General features: G+C 49.3%; 2 protein-coding genes and 1 pseudogene across 7 annotated transcripts in view; 2 read left to right on the top strand and 1 right to left on the bottom strand.

The window, feature by feature from the left end:
* STAP1 (signal transducing adaptor family member 1) overlaps positions 1-4841 on the bottom strand; it is a 44931-nt gene extending 40090 nt beyond the window's left edge. Inside the window, exon 1 of the mRNA XM_090036830.1 lies at positions 4829-4841. Within this exon, the coding sequence (XP_089892956.1) occupies positions 4829-4841 (13 nt within the window). The remainder of the gene's footprint in view (positions 1-4828) is intronic.
* On the top strand, positions 2407-3060 carry LOC149870773 (uncharacterized; annotated as a pseudogene).
* Positions 4396-17002, top strand: part of CENPC (centromere protein C) — a 74969-nt gene continuing 62362 nt past the window's right edge. For all 6 annotated transcript variants that reach the window (XR_016440824.1, XR_016440826.1, XR_016440827.1 and 3 more), the window contains exons 1-6: positions 4396-4528; positions 5906-5952; positions 12366-12430; positions 13084-13166; positions 13396-13498; positions 13595-13865. Coding sequence is in view for 2 of the 6 variants with exons in the window: in XM_090036828.1 (XP_089892954.1) it covers positions 4514-4528; positions 5906-5952; positions 12366-12430; positions 13084-13166; positions 13396-13498; positions 13595-13865 (584 nt within the window). In the remaining 4 variants the exon portion in view is untranslated. The remainder of the gene's footprint in view (positions 4529-5905; positions 5953-12365; positions 12431-13083; positions 13167-13395; positions 13499-13594; positions 13866-17002) is intronic.

Below are 17002 nucleotides of genomic sequence, written 5' to 3' on the forward strand. Positions count from 1 at the left end.
ATTTTTATACTAGGGATTTAAGAAAAAACACATACCAACTCTAGCTGGTCTGCACTGTACTTCTAAAGAGCTGATAGTTAACCTTCTTCAAAATATTACCCCAATTACTCTGCCTAGTGAAAATGTAATTTTCCCTGTTTCCAAACTGAACCCCATTACTAAAAAAACTCTCATGGATTCTGGTGTTTTTATAAAATCATAAGTATGATGAAATCAAGCCAAAGCCACAATTTTTTGTTTTCCAGAAAAATATCTTTCCATTAGATGGATTTGCCTTAAAGAGATCCTTCTGTACTTTCTGGTTAGATGCTAATGTAATCTACAGGAAACCTGCCTAGGTATTGTTTATGTTCCCTGTACTGCCCTCTGCTGCTGCAGAGTGCTTGCAGATGTGAAAGGGATACAGTTTGTAGCTGTATTAGTTTACGGGCAAAAGGAATTGGGGCTCATGACAGAGGTCATATCTTTTATTAGACTAACTAGATATTTGCAAAAAAAGTCTTTATTTGCAAGCTTTCAGGCATAATCACCTTTGCTCAGGGATAGGAGAATGTAGAGATTGTAAAATTGTTCCTAGGTGGAAATGAAAATTCATACTTCATAGGAAAGCAGGTGGTGTTGGAAGATCTCCTGGTTTGTTTAGTTCATTTTGTGCAAATTAGGCTCAGACATTGGCAACGTGCACTCCCTGGTGGCAGTGCACCCCCTGCAAAAAGGTGCTGCCAACACTGCTGGTGGTGCCTGGGGGCAGTCACTGGTCACCCCCCACCTCGCCGACGACAGTAGTGTCTGCAGATGGTCTATGATTGCTGCTGCCTGCCTCCAGCCGTGTCTGCGGGTGGTCGCCAACCACGGGCCAGCACCCACCACCACCCCAACCACCGCTGCTGTGGTCACCTGTGGGAGCTTCCCACTTGCCTCCACCATGCTCCCACTGCTGACAGTGCCACCGCTGCCTGCAGGAGCTTGGTGTGCCCCGGGGCACGAGGTGTTCATGGGCTTAGAGAAAGCAGTCTATTTAGCTTGATGTTGGCTGGTGTCAAGTAGGATGTTGAATTATGTTTCCTTCTGGTTATGATATTTCATATTTCACAGGAACCTGGGGTGATGGAAACTTCTCCTGGGCAGGAAATTATCTTATGCTGAGGCAGCTTGAGCTCTGTAAATATGTAGATTTTGCTGGAACAATGGGCAGGAGCCAGGGTGTCAGCTTTCAGGTTCAGGTGGTGAATTTGCTTCCTTCTTGTAAAATTATGAAGTTTTCATTTCAAAAGAAATTATGTTTCATTCGAATACTGGACAGGAATCTGTGAGGGTGACGCTAAAGACAAGAGCTGGTAGGCATTGGTCGACAAGCAAAACTGATGACGTGATGTTACCCCAGAGGCGGCAGAGTTGGCCCCAACAGCCTTACCTGGCACTGTGCTGGGCGCACTTACCTGGGCTCCTAGGAGCCTCCCAGGGCTGCAGCAGCGGTGATCCTGCCAGGCAGAGCCTGGCTGGCAGTCTGAGTGCAGTTCCAAAAGCCTTGGTTCTGCTTTTCAGTGGTGTGTGCTGCCTGTGTGTGCACTGCTTTGTTTTGGTTTTCTTCCCATTAATTTTTTTTGACCCCTGGATATCTAGGGGTCAAAACCCCCCCAGAGAAACAAACCAAAATATGGAGTAGCACATACACACGCAGTGTGCCCTTGCAGTGCAAAGGACACCTGACTGTGAGATATGTGGTTCTGCAGACGTGTTTGTGGTGCCATATACCACACGGTTTTGTTCGACTGGATTGTGAGCATCAGGGCCAGCTACAGATGTTACACTTTTAACGGTATAAGTGATCAGAAACTGGGCTATACCCATTACAGAACGGAAGTTCAGCGCACAAAACCGGTCAATACCCGTAATACAGGGGTGGGCAATTATTTAGGGTGGAGGGCAAGCCATTGAGGGCCACATGACAGGCAGCCAGGGGCAGATAAATATTAATTTTCTACATTTTTTAGGGGCCCCGCAGGCTGGATAGAGTGGCCTGGCGGGCCACATCCAGCCTGCAGGTCACATTTTGCCCAACCCTGCCGTAACAGAAGTTCAGCACACAAAACTGGTCTATACTTGTAACAGAACAGAAGTTCAGCACGTGTAGACTGGTTTAAAAATGGCGGAACCCAGTTTAAGATTTGTCTTCCCCACTGAAAGGGCGAAATGTGTGTTCTGTTCGTGGTGTATCTAAACTACACCGCTTACAGAAAACTGTGTAACTTAGATGGATTCTGCCTCAGGCTTTCTGAATGTCTGTACCTAGCCATGGTGTCCAACTTGGCTAGAAATTAGGCTATAGTGCCCAGATCTGGGCACCTAAAAACTGAGGCCAAAGGTTTCCAGCACTACAAAAGCCTGGCTGGGTAGTAGCTCTTCATGCCCAGCGGGAGCTTTACGCGCTTTGTGGACTGGCGCTTCCTCCACCGCGCCCGCCTCAACTGCCTGCCTCTGAACAGGGCTGTGTGCTTTGGCCACTGGGACAAGAGGTGCCGAAGGTGTGGCTACGCGGCGGAGACCCTGCCCCACGTGCTGTGCAGCTTCAAGCCGCACGCCAGAGCCTGGCAGCTCCGCCAGAATGCTGTCCAGGACCGCCTGGTGAGGGCCATCCCAGCCGCGGCAGGTAAGATCTCTGTGAACCACACCGTCCCAGGCTGCGAGAGCCAGCTGTGCCCCGACGTTGTCATCACTGACCAAGAAGCCAAGAAGATCGTGATCGTGGACATCACCATCCCCTTCGAGAACCGGTGCCAAGCCTTCACCGACGCCCAGGCTCGGAAGCGGAAGAAGTACGCCCCACTGGCCGACACCCTGAGGGGCTGCGGCTTCGACGTGATGGTGGATGCGCTCATCGTGGGGATGCTCGGAGCCTGGGACCCCAGCAACGAGAGCGTCCTCCGCACCTGCCGCATCTCCCGCTGCTACGCCAAGCTGATGCGCTGCCTCGTGGTGTCTGACACCATCTGTTAGTCCCGCGACATCTACGTGGAGCACATCACGGGCCACCACCAGTACACCAACCCCACCAGATGAGCTGCCACCGGACTGGACCTGGAGGGCACCACCTGAACCCCCCCCTCCCCCCGCTTCGCTTCACTTCGAGAGGATTCTTCTGCCACGGACGACCCTGCTCCACCCGAAGAGGACCCCCACGATTGAGCCACTTCCTCCACCACTGTGGACCATTGTAACGGATTTGTATGTATCTATCTCCTTTCTCTCAGCGTGAACCCCCTCCCTCCCCTTCCCACATCCCCCCACCCCCCCTGGGGTTAGTTGGCTAACATTGTATCGCCTGTAACCCAGTCACATTCCCCTCCTCTCCCCCATCCCTCTATTGTTAGTCGCTCGCTCGGGCGTTTTATATTTCCATATCAGCTTTGTCATCTTTTTTCTGGATTCCCCGTCCAAAACATCTACTAATAAAAATGCTGAACAAAACAATTAAAAAAAAACATAGGTTGCTGAGCTGAAATACTAGTTGTTCAATCACACAAGTAAGAATCTTACACAGGGGGGTGCACTAGCTTTTTTGCTTGTTTACCCATCTGTGGGTCCTACAAACCATGGGAATGATTAGTTTAGGAGTGAGGGGGTGGCTCAGACACAGTGCTGGTCAACAACTGCTCTCTAAGAGGCCATCACTGAAATGATCTGGCACTGGCTGTAGGTCCAGGAAGCTTGGGCCTAACTTGCGGCTTCCTGCCAGTTTCCCTTTGGCGTATCTTCAAAGCAAAGGCCTGATAGATGCATGATCATGACTCAGCAGCCCAGTGCTTGGGCAGTGATACACAACGCAACACAGATGTGGGCAGACAAGCACACACAAGGGACTCACGTGGGAGCATGAGGCAATTGGCAGGCACAAACAGAACTGGTCTGCCCTCAAAACTGCCTGAGCCCCCAGCCATGGGGGCAAGCATGCCAGAGGGCAGCGTGTGAATGGGCAGGAGCAGGGGGCACTTGGCTCTAGAGGAGAGGGCTGTGTGGTGCAAGAATGCCCGTGGGGGGAGGGAGGACTGCATGTTCATTTCACAGAGGAACCCTGTGTTGGGTATTTGGGCATGGGCATGAGCAGGCCAAGGAGGTGCGAAGGGCTGGTGTGAGGGCTCAGGAGTGCAAGGGGGGGTAGGCTGGGTGCGAGCAGGCAGGCGTGCAAAAGAACATGGGGTGCACATCTCTGCAGCGGGAGCCCAAGAGCCCCTCAGGCCAAACCCCGCCTAGCTCCACAGACAATACGCGACTCTTCCTTCCTCCCCTCAGTCAGGGGGAGGGGTGGAAGAGGGACAATTCCGCGCATGCGCACCCTCCTCCTTTCTACCCTGGCGGGCAGCTAGGGAAACAGCTCTGGTGACAGGCCATTCCGTCCCCGCGCTCAGCCAATAGGTTTCCGCGCACAGTCCCCTGGCGGAGGGGCGCATGCGCAGCGGGAAAGCGCTGGGTTTTCGAACAAGCGGCGGGGCGCGGCGGTTGGGCTGTCGGCGACATGGCAGAGGCGCTGGTGAGAGCGGGAGCCGGGGCGGAGGACCCTGAGGTGGTGCCCCATTTCAACCGCCGTGGACTACGGTGGGGGCTGGGGCTTGCGGGCCCTCGCGCCTCTGAGGGGCAGTGGAACGTTGTGCTCGGGGGCCGTGACTGCAGTTGCTCGAGGGCGGCTCCGTTGGCCCTTGCGCGATGCGCCTGCTTGGGTTAAGGCCCTGAAGCGCCGCCCTGCTCCCCCTTGTCGGCCCGCTCTTACCCCTCGTGCTTCCGTGACTCCGCCCCCCCAGCCGCCTTTGCCTTCTGCCTTGCTGTGTCTGACTCCTACTGAGCATGCTGAGGCCCCGCACCCTCTGTCCCCTCTATGCTGCTGTTCCAGCCCCTCTTTAATTGTGCTCCGTGTTGCCAGGTGTACGACAACGATCGTATTTGTACGATAGTTTCAAGCCTTGTCTGATCAATGAGGAAAAGTGTTCACAATGTACAGTTATTGGTGAGGCAGCTCGTTGATGCAGCCGGTGCAAAACCCCAGTCACTCTCAGGGACCTTAACTGACTTTTGGGTTTGCTGTCAGCTGTTTCTTATGATGGCTTGCCTCAAAATACAGAAATGCTTCACCTTTGATGACCCATTTCTCACTCACTGGTGACTTAGAGTGGGTAATATAAAGGAAAAAATAAGATGAATTTGAATAATCATTTCATACTTATTTGGATATTCTTTTGGTGCACGATAGTTTTTCAGTAAATACGAAAACTGAGCTTCCAGTATGCTAACTTTATATTTAAGATCTGGCAACACTGGTTATGCTTCTGACTGCTCTCCAAGGCATTGCACCTTGCACTTGTCTGTGCTGAATGTCCTCTTGAGAGCTTCCGTCCAGTTTTCTGACCCATTGAGATTCTTTGTGATTTGAAGGCTGTCACAAAAACTTGACGCTTTGTCCTTTTCCAGCCTTCTGGGATCTTGCCTGTCTTCCATGTCTTTGCAAACATTATTTATGACAGGGCTGAGATTTCTCTGAGACAGTTTCTTCAGCAGCTTGGGAGGAATTTTGTTAGTAAGTTAATTTAAATTTATGAAAAGCTCTTTGACATGATCTTTAGTAATTGTAAGCCTCAACCCTCCTTTGTCTGTATTCATTTTGTTACCTGTCTAGTTGCTGGATGCTTGACACCCCTGTTCTAGAGGAAAGCTGGCTTACTGGATATGATTGTGCAGATGGGCACACCTACTAGTACCGCAGAAATACTGAGCTAGGAGAGTTCTATCTGTTTCAGATGAGCCTGGAAATCTTATGGACTGATATACACAGGATACAGAAGTCTAAGTTTTCTTTTTCTTTTCAAATGGTGATGTGTTTGGTAAAACAGTCTCCCTATTTTTTTTTTTTTAACAGAATCATTTAAAAAAAGATTACAGAGCAAGATTCTGCAATGGAGAAAGGTAATGTTTTTAGATTTAAAATTTTAGTGTTTAGGAACTGAATGTTTTGGAGAGTAACTTTGGTTAATATAACAGCTTCTAACTGTAACCCTTTAAATTGGTTATGGCATATGGTGCATAATGAGGTCAGATCTGGGGAGGGTTTCTGTGGTGCAGCTGCACCCTGTATCTACTGTACAGTTCACATGCTGGTGGCTCTGGTTTCCTGCGGCACTGAGTGCCTGAGACCCTGCGGAATCTGGGTGGGAATATAGCTCAGACTGGGAGGGATTGTGGTGAGGCATAGCTCAAGCTCCAAGGGAGAGAGCAGGTGTAGGAAGAGGGGATGTGCCTGCTGCTGCTGCGGTTTCTATAATGGGGACAAGGGGAGTCCAAGGGCTATTCCTGCTGCATCCCAACTGGGAGCTGTGGGGAGCAGCAGGGAGCAGCAGCTGTGTAAGAGGCTGGGCTTGGCCTGGGACAGTGGTGTTGGCAGGCAGGTCTCCTTTTTCTGTGCTGGATGGGGTGGGAGGTGCTGCTGAGTTCTGTAGGGGAAGGGGTCCTGAGATATGGGTAGAGTCTTACCTGGCTGCTGCTGATTCGGTGTGGTCTGCCCACCCTGGGAGGGCTGGGTGACGGGAGATGGGAAGCAGAGTGAGGCACTAAGAGATGGGGGCGGGGTTTCATCCATCCCTATAATGCTAGTTGTATCTTTTGTACTTTCCACCCCTCCCCAGTCCCCTTTAAAAAGCCTTAAATCTGCCCATTTAAACTCTTTAACAGAAAAATCCCACCTGACATTTTAAAACCTTTTTTCCCCCAGTGACATTCTTTGGCAGTTAACAAAGCAACTGCTTAATGTTATGTTGCTGCTGCTTCTACTGTTTAGTGTATAGACTGTATAACAATAATGGGTTAATTAAATAAAATATCAGATAATAACAATTGAAGAGTGATTGCATTAGTTACTCAAGAAAGGATTGCCAAGTTGTACAAGCAACCCTAAACTTACATTTGCTGGTTAGCTGCCAGTATCTTCTCTGCACTAACCATGACTCAAGGGTCCTGCTGATAGTCTCTCCCTTGCTCCCAGGATCTTGGAATATGTATTGCATCTGTTGGAAAGATGTGGGTGAGGGCTACATGAAGTTTTGTTGCTGGGAAATCAATGCTCAGTTCAGTAACAAATCTGCTGTAACTAAAGAGTAAGGTAGCATTGTTGCCATTTTTGCAAGATGATGAAGGTTTCTTTATTCCTTAGTCTGTGCTAGGGTCTACAGTAGAGCTGTTCAACTGGGTAATATACAGCTCGCAGGCTCATCCTGGCCACCCACACAGTGACTGGGAGCTTGTACTTTGGGGAATTGTGGGCAGTGCTGTGGCTTCTGTGATGTGTGGTCCCTGCTGGTATGGTTGCTGGACCCTGAGAGCTTAGACAGCCCTGGCCCAGAGTAACAGGCTTTCCAGTTTGTACTTTTTCATCTCCCCTTGTGCCCCTCCCATTCCGGAAAGTTGTTTCTGTCAACACCTGCTGCTTTCTTTCTTGTGGGTTGGGGGGGGAGGGGAGGAGGAAGAGGAAGGAAGGAAAGAAAGGAATGGTCTGTCTTGAAGCTGAACTCAGCATGCATGGGTCAGATGGAAATAGGAAGTAAAATACACTCCTTTTCCCATTCTCTCCTGCTTTTACTGTGGTTCATCATGTTTAGTTAGTTGTTGCTGCCTCAGGTGACTCCTCCCTTACAAATGCAGGGGTTTACCTGGATTTGTGAACAATAGTCAACCTACTGAAAAGGAAGAAAAGTTTTAGTTTAAGGTTCTTAACTGTGAATGTCAGTGAGTAGAACTGTGCTGTAGGATTATTCTTATACTCTAAATTTTGGCTTTTCAACTTTTAAATACCTGTACTAGTTAGTATTCTTTTTAAACCACAGGGTCATTAGCTCCATAATTGGAATTGTCTGTCTAGGCAGTGGAGAGATGTGCTGTCTCTCTTGCTGCAGTAAAGAGACGATGCTCTTTTGTCTGCCAAAGGTTTTCCACAGATTAGAGCACCTTACAGGTTTTTCAGGTGTCCTTTGGCTATTGTAAACCTTTACGGCATGCAGGAGCTCTCCCTCAGTCCCCTTGCTCATTGGAAGCTTTGCAGGCATGTTATTCAGCTCCTTCATATTTGCTTGTAAATTGTGCAGGAACCATTTCTTCACGTCTGGGCATTCTTTCCAATTTTCAGAAATACATTCTATTTTGTTCTGCTAAGCATCAATCTGTGTGTTTTTGCTAGATAGCAGATGTAAATGTGCATAAGCTGTCTTGGCTACCAGAAGTAGTTTAGTCTGAGTTTTGCATGAGGTGATAATTTATTTTGCTAGGAAAGGTAAATTAGATTGTTTCATTTTGTTATGTCTAGGTTGTTCCTGGTACCCAAGGTAGGCTTGGGTATCCAATGTAGATGTATCCAAAATTAATTAGGCACACAGTTGCTTGAAACTGCAAGATGGGTTTGGGAACCGTTGCTCTTGGCATTATCCAGTGAGGATTGTTATCATGCCAGAGTTCACCTTTTTACCACAAGCTATTTTATCTGTAAAGTGTAAACAAAAATGAACAACTTTCATAGAAATTTCTTTACTTCTCTTATACTCAATAATATATGGATGATTTTCTTTTGAATTTTCAACAAAATCTCATCTCCATGCAGATGACAAAGCATAGTAAGTAAAAGGTGAAAATTACAGTGTCGTGTACTTAATTTAAGTGCATAGCCTTGGGACTGAAAAAGATTATTCATTTACCTGGAACATGCACTTAATCAAACTTGATGTAAACTATGCTTATTATGTATATAGTTCTGTTGGTGCTCTGGTATAAGTACCCCAATCCTGAATTACTCCCATTATTTCTGAGGCTTGTAATAGCAGCCCTTTGAGAGCTGTTTCCTCTTCAATATGTCTGGTGTGGTTAGAGGTGGTACAAAGTGTACAAAATATACAGTTAAAGATAGTTTGCTGGAAATGGGAGTAGAGGTGGGTTACGAAGTAGACAGTGGGGCTGGAAAATACTATGCACTTGGTTTGTACAGATAACCAATATTTGCTGCAATGTAATCAATAGGTAACAAATTGGGACTGGCATTGTGTTTATACTGGGGTGGGCAAAATGGTTTATACCACCTGCAGCTGGACTCCATTTCCCAGCAGTGCAGTGGCAATGGATCTTGGGGCCGGAGTGGAGCTGTGATCTGTTGCTCACCTGCCCCTGTGACAGGTGCCAGTCCTGCAGGCAGGGGTGTACAGGCAGTTGATCTCGGCTCAGTCACGGCCCTGACCCCACAATGTCACTGCTCCAAGATCCTGGCCCTGGCTCTGGACACCTGCCCATGCAGCTCCTGGCTGGTTATAGAAATAGACTTTTTGCCTGTTGCTTTTAATCTTATGTATTTTCTTGAGTTTTGCATTGCCTTAAGGAACTTAATTTTGTAAGGCTCTGCAAGCTTGATGTAAGTGCTCAACCTTTGTGTGCTGTATGGGTGAGAGTGCATTTGTGGAAAAGGAAAACATCAGCTGGCAACTGGCTGAAGAATGCAGACAGATAAAAGACAAAAACAAGAAGAATCTGCCCCAGAACAGTGAGGGAACAACAACAGTTGGCCTTTCAGGAAATGATAACACAGCAAAAGCCCAGAGGATTGGGTGAATTGACAAGGCCATAAAAGATGGGGTGAGACACACTAATTTTGGGTCTTGTTCTGCATGTCATCCTGGAGCATCCGTTTATCTGATGAGATGAGCTAGCAGGAGCTGGGCTCCTACTTGTGATTAACTTGGCTGGGCTCTATGTTGATCCAAGTACTGATAAGACTGGTAATGTAGACCAGTGCAGAACAGAAATTCAGGTATGAAGGTGGTGTGTGTGCGCGTATGTATTAAGCACTTAATCATTAAATGCGGCACCTTGCCTTATCCTCCCTTATAAAATCTCGCTCGTGATTTGAGCAATTGGCAATTTGTGTAACACATGGAGACCCTAGGATCTTGGGGCGGTGACAGTGCAGGGCCAGGGCAGAACTGTGATGCGCTCCCTGCATGCCCCTGCCTGTGGAACCCACTCAGGGTTTATTTGAATGCTGGGCAAGAATCTGCAAGAGTGATGCCAATGACGAGCTGGTAAGATTTGATAGGTAGAGCTGATGATTTGGTGATGTTTATGGACAGAGTAGATGTGCTGAGCTACATGCTGTGATATTAAAAATAGTCCTGTCCATAAAGAGTGTCTAGTTGTAAAGTAGGTACAGCCAGCACAATGAAGATGAAATGCAGGTCTTGGACAGATGTTGAAAATACGCAGCTAACTCTTCGTTTACAGCGGCCAGAATAAAGGACTCACTACAAGCCTGTAAGTGCAGCTCTTTCTAACCTCAGTTGTGAGCACAAGGGCCAGCTACAGATGTTACACTTTTACTGGTATAAGTGATCGGAAACCAGTCTATACTTGTAATAGCACAGAAGTTTAGCACGTGTAGACTGGTTTAAAAATGGCAGAACCCAGTCTAAGATTTGTGCCTCCCACCAAAAGGGCAAATGTGTGTTCTGGTTGCTACTGATTTAAACAACATCGCTTACACAAAGCTGCGTAACTTAGATGGATTCTGCCTCGGGTTCTTTAAATGTCTGTACCAAGCCATGGTGTCCAACTTGGCTGGAAATTAGGCTCTAGTACCCAGGTCTGGGCATCTAGAAAACGAGGCCAAAGGTTTCTAGCACCACACAAACCTGGCTTTGTAGGTGCTCTTGTAGTATAAATGCTGAAGAAAAAATAATAAATACATAGGCTGCTGAGCTGAAATACCAGTTGTTCAGTCACATAAATAAGAATCTTACACAGGGGTTGCACTAGCTTTTTTACACATCCGTGGGTCCTACAAACCATGGGAATGAGTAGTTCAGGAGTGAGGGGGTGGCTCAGACACAATGTTGGTCAACAACTGCTCTGTAAGAGGTCATCACCTGAAATGATTTGGCACTGGCTGCAGGTCCAGGAAGCCTGGGCCTGATGCACGGCTTCTTGGACAGTTGCCCAGGTGGTTCCTGGCTGGTCTCCATGCAGACCCTGGGATCTTGGGGTGATGATGACAGCATGGGGCCAGAGCAGAGCCGCAATGCATTCCCTGCTTGCCCCTGCCTATGGAACCCGTGTTTGTTTCAGGGGTGTGTTGGCAGTGGATCGTGGCTTGGCTCTGGCCCAAGCCCCGCGCTGTCACTGCCCCAAGATCCTGAGGTCTACCCAGCTCTGCGCACCTGTCTTGCTTTTGGCTGTGGTCCCATCCCAGCTGCCTGGCTGCACACCTGGCTTGCCTGGGTCCTGCCCCTCTGATTGTAGGTATGGGGTAGGCGGGCTGGGATGTTTGGCAGTTGCAGTGGATTTGGTACTGGCAGCCAGAAGGAGCTGCCATTGCGGGGGCTACTGTGAAATGGGAGATGGACAGACAAAATGGGAGTCTGGTTCACTGGTTGTATTTTGCTCATCCCTGAATTATACCATTCTAGAAAACTACCACTTATGCACAGTGTGAATCAATGGAACGTATTGTGTGGAAACAGTGATGATGATATAAAATATCATGCAACAGCAGTAATACATAATTCTGATATAATAAAAGCCTTAGTCTGTCTGTCTGTAATGCACTGAGCCAACTGTGCATGCTCTGCTGAGAGGGAACATGCTGATTGGCTATGAGGGCTTGGAGCATTACAGACAGAGGGGGTGAGGGAGCCTCTGCAGGCCCTCCCACCAACAGCAGCCGGCAGGGAGGGGAGGCAGTGGGGAAGAGGGGCGGGAGGGGAGTGGGAGAGGGAATGGGAAGGGGGAGTGTCTGGTGGCAGCGCCCACCACCACTGCACCCCCCTCTCCTCCCCCCCTGCTGCCACTGCTGTCCTTGCTGCCCAGCCTTGACAACAGGTGGTAGGGAGGGGGGGCATGCTGGGTGCCACTGGCTACTGCTGCATGCAAGATTCCCCCCACTCCCCACCCTCCCCCCCATTCCTGAGAGCCAGCAGTGGCTTGGGGTGGGAGGGACACACAGGGCCAGACATGGGACAGGGCCACACGGAGCCAGATGCCGTGAGTAGGTGTGTATGGGGCCAGAGGCAGAGCAGCAGCACTGCGGGGTGCTGGGTGGCAGTGCCCCATCCCCGCTCACCTGCTCCCCCCACCAGTCATGATGGCTAATTTGCTAGTAGCTTATATAAATATATTACATATAAAACAGTCATCTTACTTGTAAATAACACTAATAGAGATATAGCATTATACTATAATAATAACAACCATAACAACTACTAATTGTAGTGGTGTGTGGTACATGCTGGATACAGATATTGAATACCTTTAGTTAATGCAGTTCTTTAAATGCATTTTTTCTTTGTTCTTTCTTGTAGTAAGCAACAGATCGACATTCTCCCAGGCCAAAATGTACTGAAAATTATACAAGATCGTTTTGAAAGTAAGCCCCTAACTCTTGTCTTTCGGTCTCTTTGAGTTGTTATTTGAAGAATAAATTATAACCCTCTCACCAGTTGCACCTAATGAAATGAGTAGTTGTATGATTATTTGGGGTTTTTTTCTGGCACTGTGTCTACATAGCGCAGACAACACAATGACTTGTTTCAAGCATGGTTCTCAACCTTTTTCAGCTTGAGGCACACCCCTTGATAGACTTCAGGCGTTTGAGGAAAATGCCAGCTCTTTGTTTTCACTTGCTTTTTGGCTTGAAAGGATCTTAAGGCACCGCAGGGTCTGGTTGGGATTCACTGGTTTAAAGCGTCTGAAAACTGCACAAATTGTTCTCTTATGCTTTATTTAATGCAGCTCTACTCTTAAGTTTAATACAGTAATTTGTAACACTTACAGTATAGCAAACTCTTTTCTGCAGCTTTTGTTTTGTGTAGTGTATGGTTTTATATTATACATCATGCAGTGGCAAGTATAATTCCTCATGAGATGCTGTAGTGTCACATATCCAAATGAATTCAGCTGTCTGAATGGCTTTCAAAGGATGCTTTGCAAAGGATTTTGGGTAACTGAAAATGTACTGTACTTAAAAGATGAAAATTATGTACTATTTATCTTGTTATATTTATAACTTTTTCTTTTTAGGTTGTGTTGATGACATTACAACATATTCTCCAAGCCTAACACATTGCTCAACCCCCATTGATATAAGCCAAAAAGAGAGTGAGGTAAGTTACAGCACAATAAGTATGCAGAAGCTCTTAATCATGTATTGAAAGTGTGTAAATGACTGCAAATAGAAGTGTTGAATTGTGATAAAATCTACTTTAAGTAACTTCAGATGAGATTAAGAGCAGAAAATACAGCTATGTGCTATAAGGATTTATATTTTAAGTCAAAATGCTTTTATTGTTGTTGTATGAAACCATTTCCTTTTCTACTTCTGTTGTTCACTAGAAAATATTGCAGAAAAGTTCAGGTTTATTGGACTTGGTGACTAAGGGCTTTACTGAAAGTCCATCTTTAGCTCCATCTCCAGTAAAAACAACTGACAGCACAGGTTAGTGCTACTACCTTTGAACTATTACACTTTTGGGGGGCAACTGTTTTGTGGGTTTCTTTGTTTGAAGCTAATTCCATTTCATACTTATGGCAGAAGAGTCACTTGCAACACTTCAGAAATCTGCAATACTTAAAGACGCTGATTCTAATGAAACAAAGGAGCGTGTGGTAGAAGAAAAAAGCTCACAGGACAATGACATTGTGGACACTAAGGATCTCGTTGCTTCTAGCAAGCAAGGTGATGTCTCAGAAGATATTGAAACCACAAGTCAAAATCCTGCTGACACTTCTGAAGATGAGGATATTGATGTGACCATGGGGTTGCCTCTTCTTTTGGAAGAAGCAAAAATGTCTCCTGTACGCTTGTAAGTAGAGCTGTTCTTTTTGGTAATTTTTATATTTGGAGAGAGAACAGTTTGTCATCCTGTATCAGATCTGACCTGAATTCCCAACTTGATTAATGTTGGCTAGTAAAATGTTTCAGGCTAGTTTAACAAAACTACTGGAGGTGGAAGGAAGTAACAATGCTTTACTTTATCCAGTAGTCTAGTGTTTTAGGTACTCTTCCCAGGATGTGGGCATGCAAGTTAAATTCTTCCTCTTCCCAAAGGGTTTAATCTTTAACTGCCATACTACAGGGGAATTTTAAGGGGTGTGCGTGTGTGTGTGTGTGTGTGTTTGCAACCCTCTCAGTAAGTTGTTTGTTTCATTTTGTAGAACTAACTAACCTTATACCCAGGGATGCAGGTTTTCCATTTTGTGTGGAAAAACACAGATTTTCCCCTTTAATGGAGAAAATAACAGACTTTCCCCTTTCAAGGAGAAACACCCAGGTTTTCCTCCTTCCACTTGCTCCTCAAGGCCAAGAGGCAAAAATAAGCTGTGATTTTTGCATCTTACTACCTGCTGCTGATTGGACAGGATGCAAAAACAGTGGCATATTTAAAACTGTAAAACTGGCCATCAGGAGTGAGCTGCGTGTGGTGGGGCTGGCAGCCCCAAGCAGCAGTAGTGGAGCGTGCGGGGAACTCCAAGACTAAAGGAGCCACGTCTCTGTGAGCTGCACCGTGTTTTAAAGCAGGCCCTACGGGGTATAGGTAAGTTCCTGGGGTGCAGGGGAAGCAGGGTTGGAGGGCCAGGGTTTGGGGGTAGAGCTCTGGCAAGCTTGAACCGGTTCTGCGCCACTGGCGGGACCCCAATGGTGCTGTATTGGCCTATCACCAGTCCCCCTCCTGTAGGGCAGGGCCCCCCAAATCCCGGGCAGGGCCCTCCCGGCCTGAGAAACCGGCGTTCCCTGACGGCAGGCCCACTGCGCATGCACGCAGTTTAAAAGGGCCCGCCAAACAGGGACAGAAAAAAAAAAAAAAAAAGGCTCAGTTAGCTTCCGGAGCAGTGAGAGACGCGCGGGTGAAGCCCGCTGCGCCCCTGCTCCCCCAAAGCCCGCCAGACACCCCCTCAACAGCCGCGGAGCCCCCTGCCGACCCCCAGCACAGCCGGAGGTAAGTGGGCTCGTGGTGGGAAGGGGTTAACTCCTTGCTCCCTGGGAGGAGGCCGCTGCCTGGAGCCGGGCCGGGTCAAGCCCCCGCCCAGGCCCCTACTTGGCCCAGCCCCCCAGGGAGCCCCGCAACCGGAGCCACGCGAACAGGCTGCGTAAACAGGCACTCGAGTTACCATGGAGTTTGCGCAGGAGAGGGCGTGGGAGGGCACGAGACCCTGCCTGCGACCCCCCAGAGTAGTCAGCCCCAGCCGCAGCCAGCCTACCAGAGGCATGACGCAGATGGGCACGTGCCGCACCCCGAGGGTCCCCTCGGGCTCTGCGGCCCCCCCATCAGGCACCTCAGAGACGGCCACCTAGACGGAGCCCAGGGTTCCGGGCTCCACGCAGACGGAGCCCCTGGCTCTTGGCTGCGGGGGCTGCCTGTCCCTTTTTCAGGCTCTGGGGCCCGGGAGCATGGCCACCTCCCCTTGCGGGGTCTGCTCCCTACTGGGGTCTCTGGCGCGCCAGCTGGAGGAGCTCCAGGCCACAGTCCAGAGACTGCGTGCCATCAGGGACTGCGAGCAGGAGATAGACTCCTACTGCCAGGCCCTTCTCCCCCAGGAGCCGCAGGGTAGAGCACCGTCTACCTCCAGGACTAAGGAGGACTCTGAGACCTCCCGCTCTGCCCAGTCAGGGGCATGGACCAAGGTGGTCAAGGGCCCTAAGGCCCGCCGCACCAAGGCCCCTCCCTTGCCGGAGCTTAGCAACAGGTTCACACCTCTTGCAGCCCCAGCAGAGCCTGCTCAGTTGCCGGCTCCCGCAGGCAGCCCAGGCTCAACCACAGCTACTGGCCCCGCTCTCCTCAAGTCAAAGCGAAAGGTGTTTGTTGTGGGGGACTCCATCCTGCGGGGCACTGAGGGGGCAATCTGCCGCCCCGACCCCTTAGCCTGGGAAGTCTGCTGCTTCCCAGGGACCCGCATCCAAGACATTGTGGAGAGGATCCCACAGCTCCTCCGGCCCACAGACCACTACCCCATGCTCCTTATTCACGTGGGCACCAATGCCACGGCTCGGAGCACCCCCAGCCAGGTCATGAGGCGCTACAGGGAGTTGGGAGCGGGGCTTAGGGGTCTGGGAGCTCAGGTGGTGTTTTCATCGATCCTCCCAGTCTCGGGCTATGGGCTGAGGAGGGAGAAGAGGATCCACGCGGTGAACCAAAGACTGCGGAGCTGGTGTCATCGGGAAGGCTTTGGCTTCCATGACCACAGCCCGCTCTTTGGCGAGAGAGGCAGCGAGCTGCTGGGAAGAGATGGCCTCCACCTCTCTCCCCTGGGGAGGAGGCTCTTCTCAGCCAGGCTGGCTGACCTGCTCCACCGGGCTTTAAACTAAGCCCGCTGGGGGATGGGGAGACTACTGTCACTGCTGGCCTGCTGAGCAACCCTTGCAAAGCCAGCAGACCAAGGCACTTAAGGGAGCCCAGCCCTGCCCCAGCCCTGGCACAATCTGTGGGCAAGGCAAGAGCCCCCAAGGGCACACTTGCCTGCCTGTACACTAATGCCAGGAACCTGGGCAACAAGCAGGAGGAGAATTATGACGTCATTGGGATAATGGAGACCTGGTGGGACTCCACCCATGACTGGACTTCGGGTATAGAGGGCTATACCCTGTACAGGAGGGATGGTGTTGACAAAAGGGGCGGGGGTGTAGCTCTCTATGTGAAGGAAAGCTACATGTCTCTGCAAGCTGATGTTGGCGACCGGCATGGACAGCTAGAGACCCTCTGGGTAAAAATTTGTGGGGAAAACGGCACAGGGGACACAACGGTGGGAGTCTACTACAGACCTCCCACTCAAAGTCCCGAGCTTGACCAGCAGTTCACCTGGGAACTGACTGAGGCTGCTTGCTCCAGGACCTTGGTTGTCATGGGTGACTTCAATTACCCGAACATCTCGTGGGAAGATCACTCAGGAAAATCTGAGCGGGCGCAAAGCTTTCTCTCGTGCGTGGATGACCTCTACCTGACTT

The sequence above is a fragment of the Crocodylus siamensis genome, chromosome 2 (genome assembly GCF_052110815.1).
Source record: "Crocodylus siamensis isolate JL-2025a chromosome 2, ASM5211081v1, whole genome shotgun sequence".
Taxonomy (NCBI): Eukaryota; Metazoa; Chordata; order Crocodylia; family Crocodylidae; genus Crocodylus; species Crocodylus siamensis.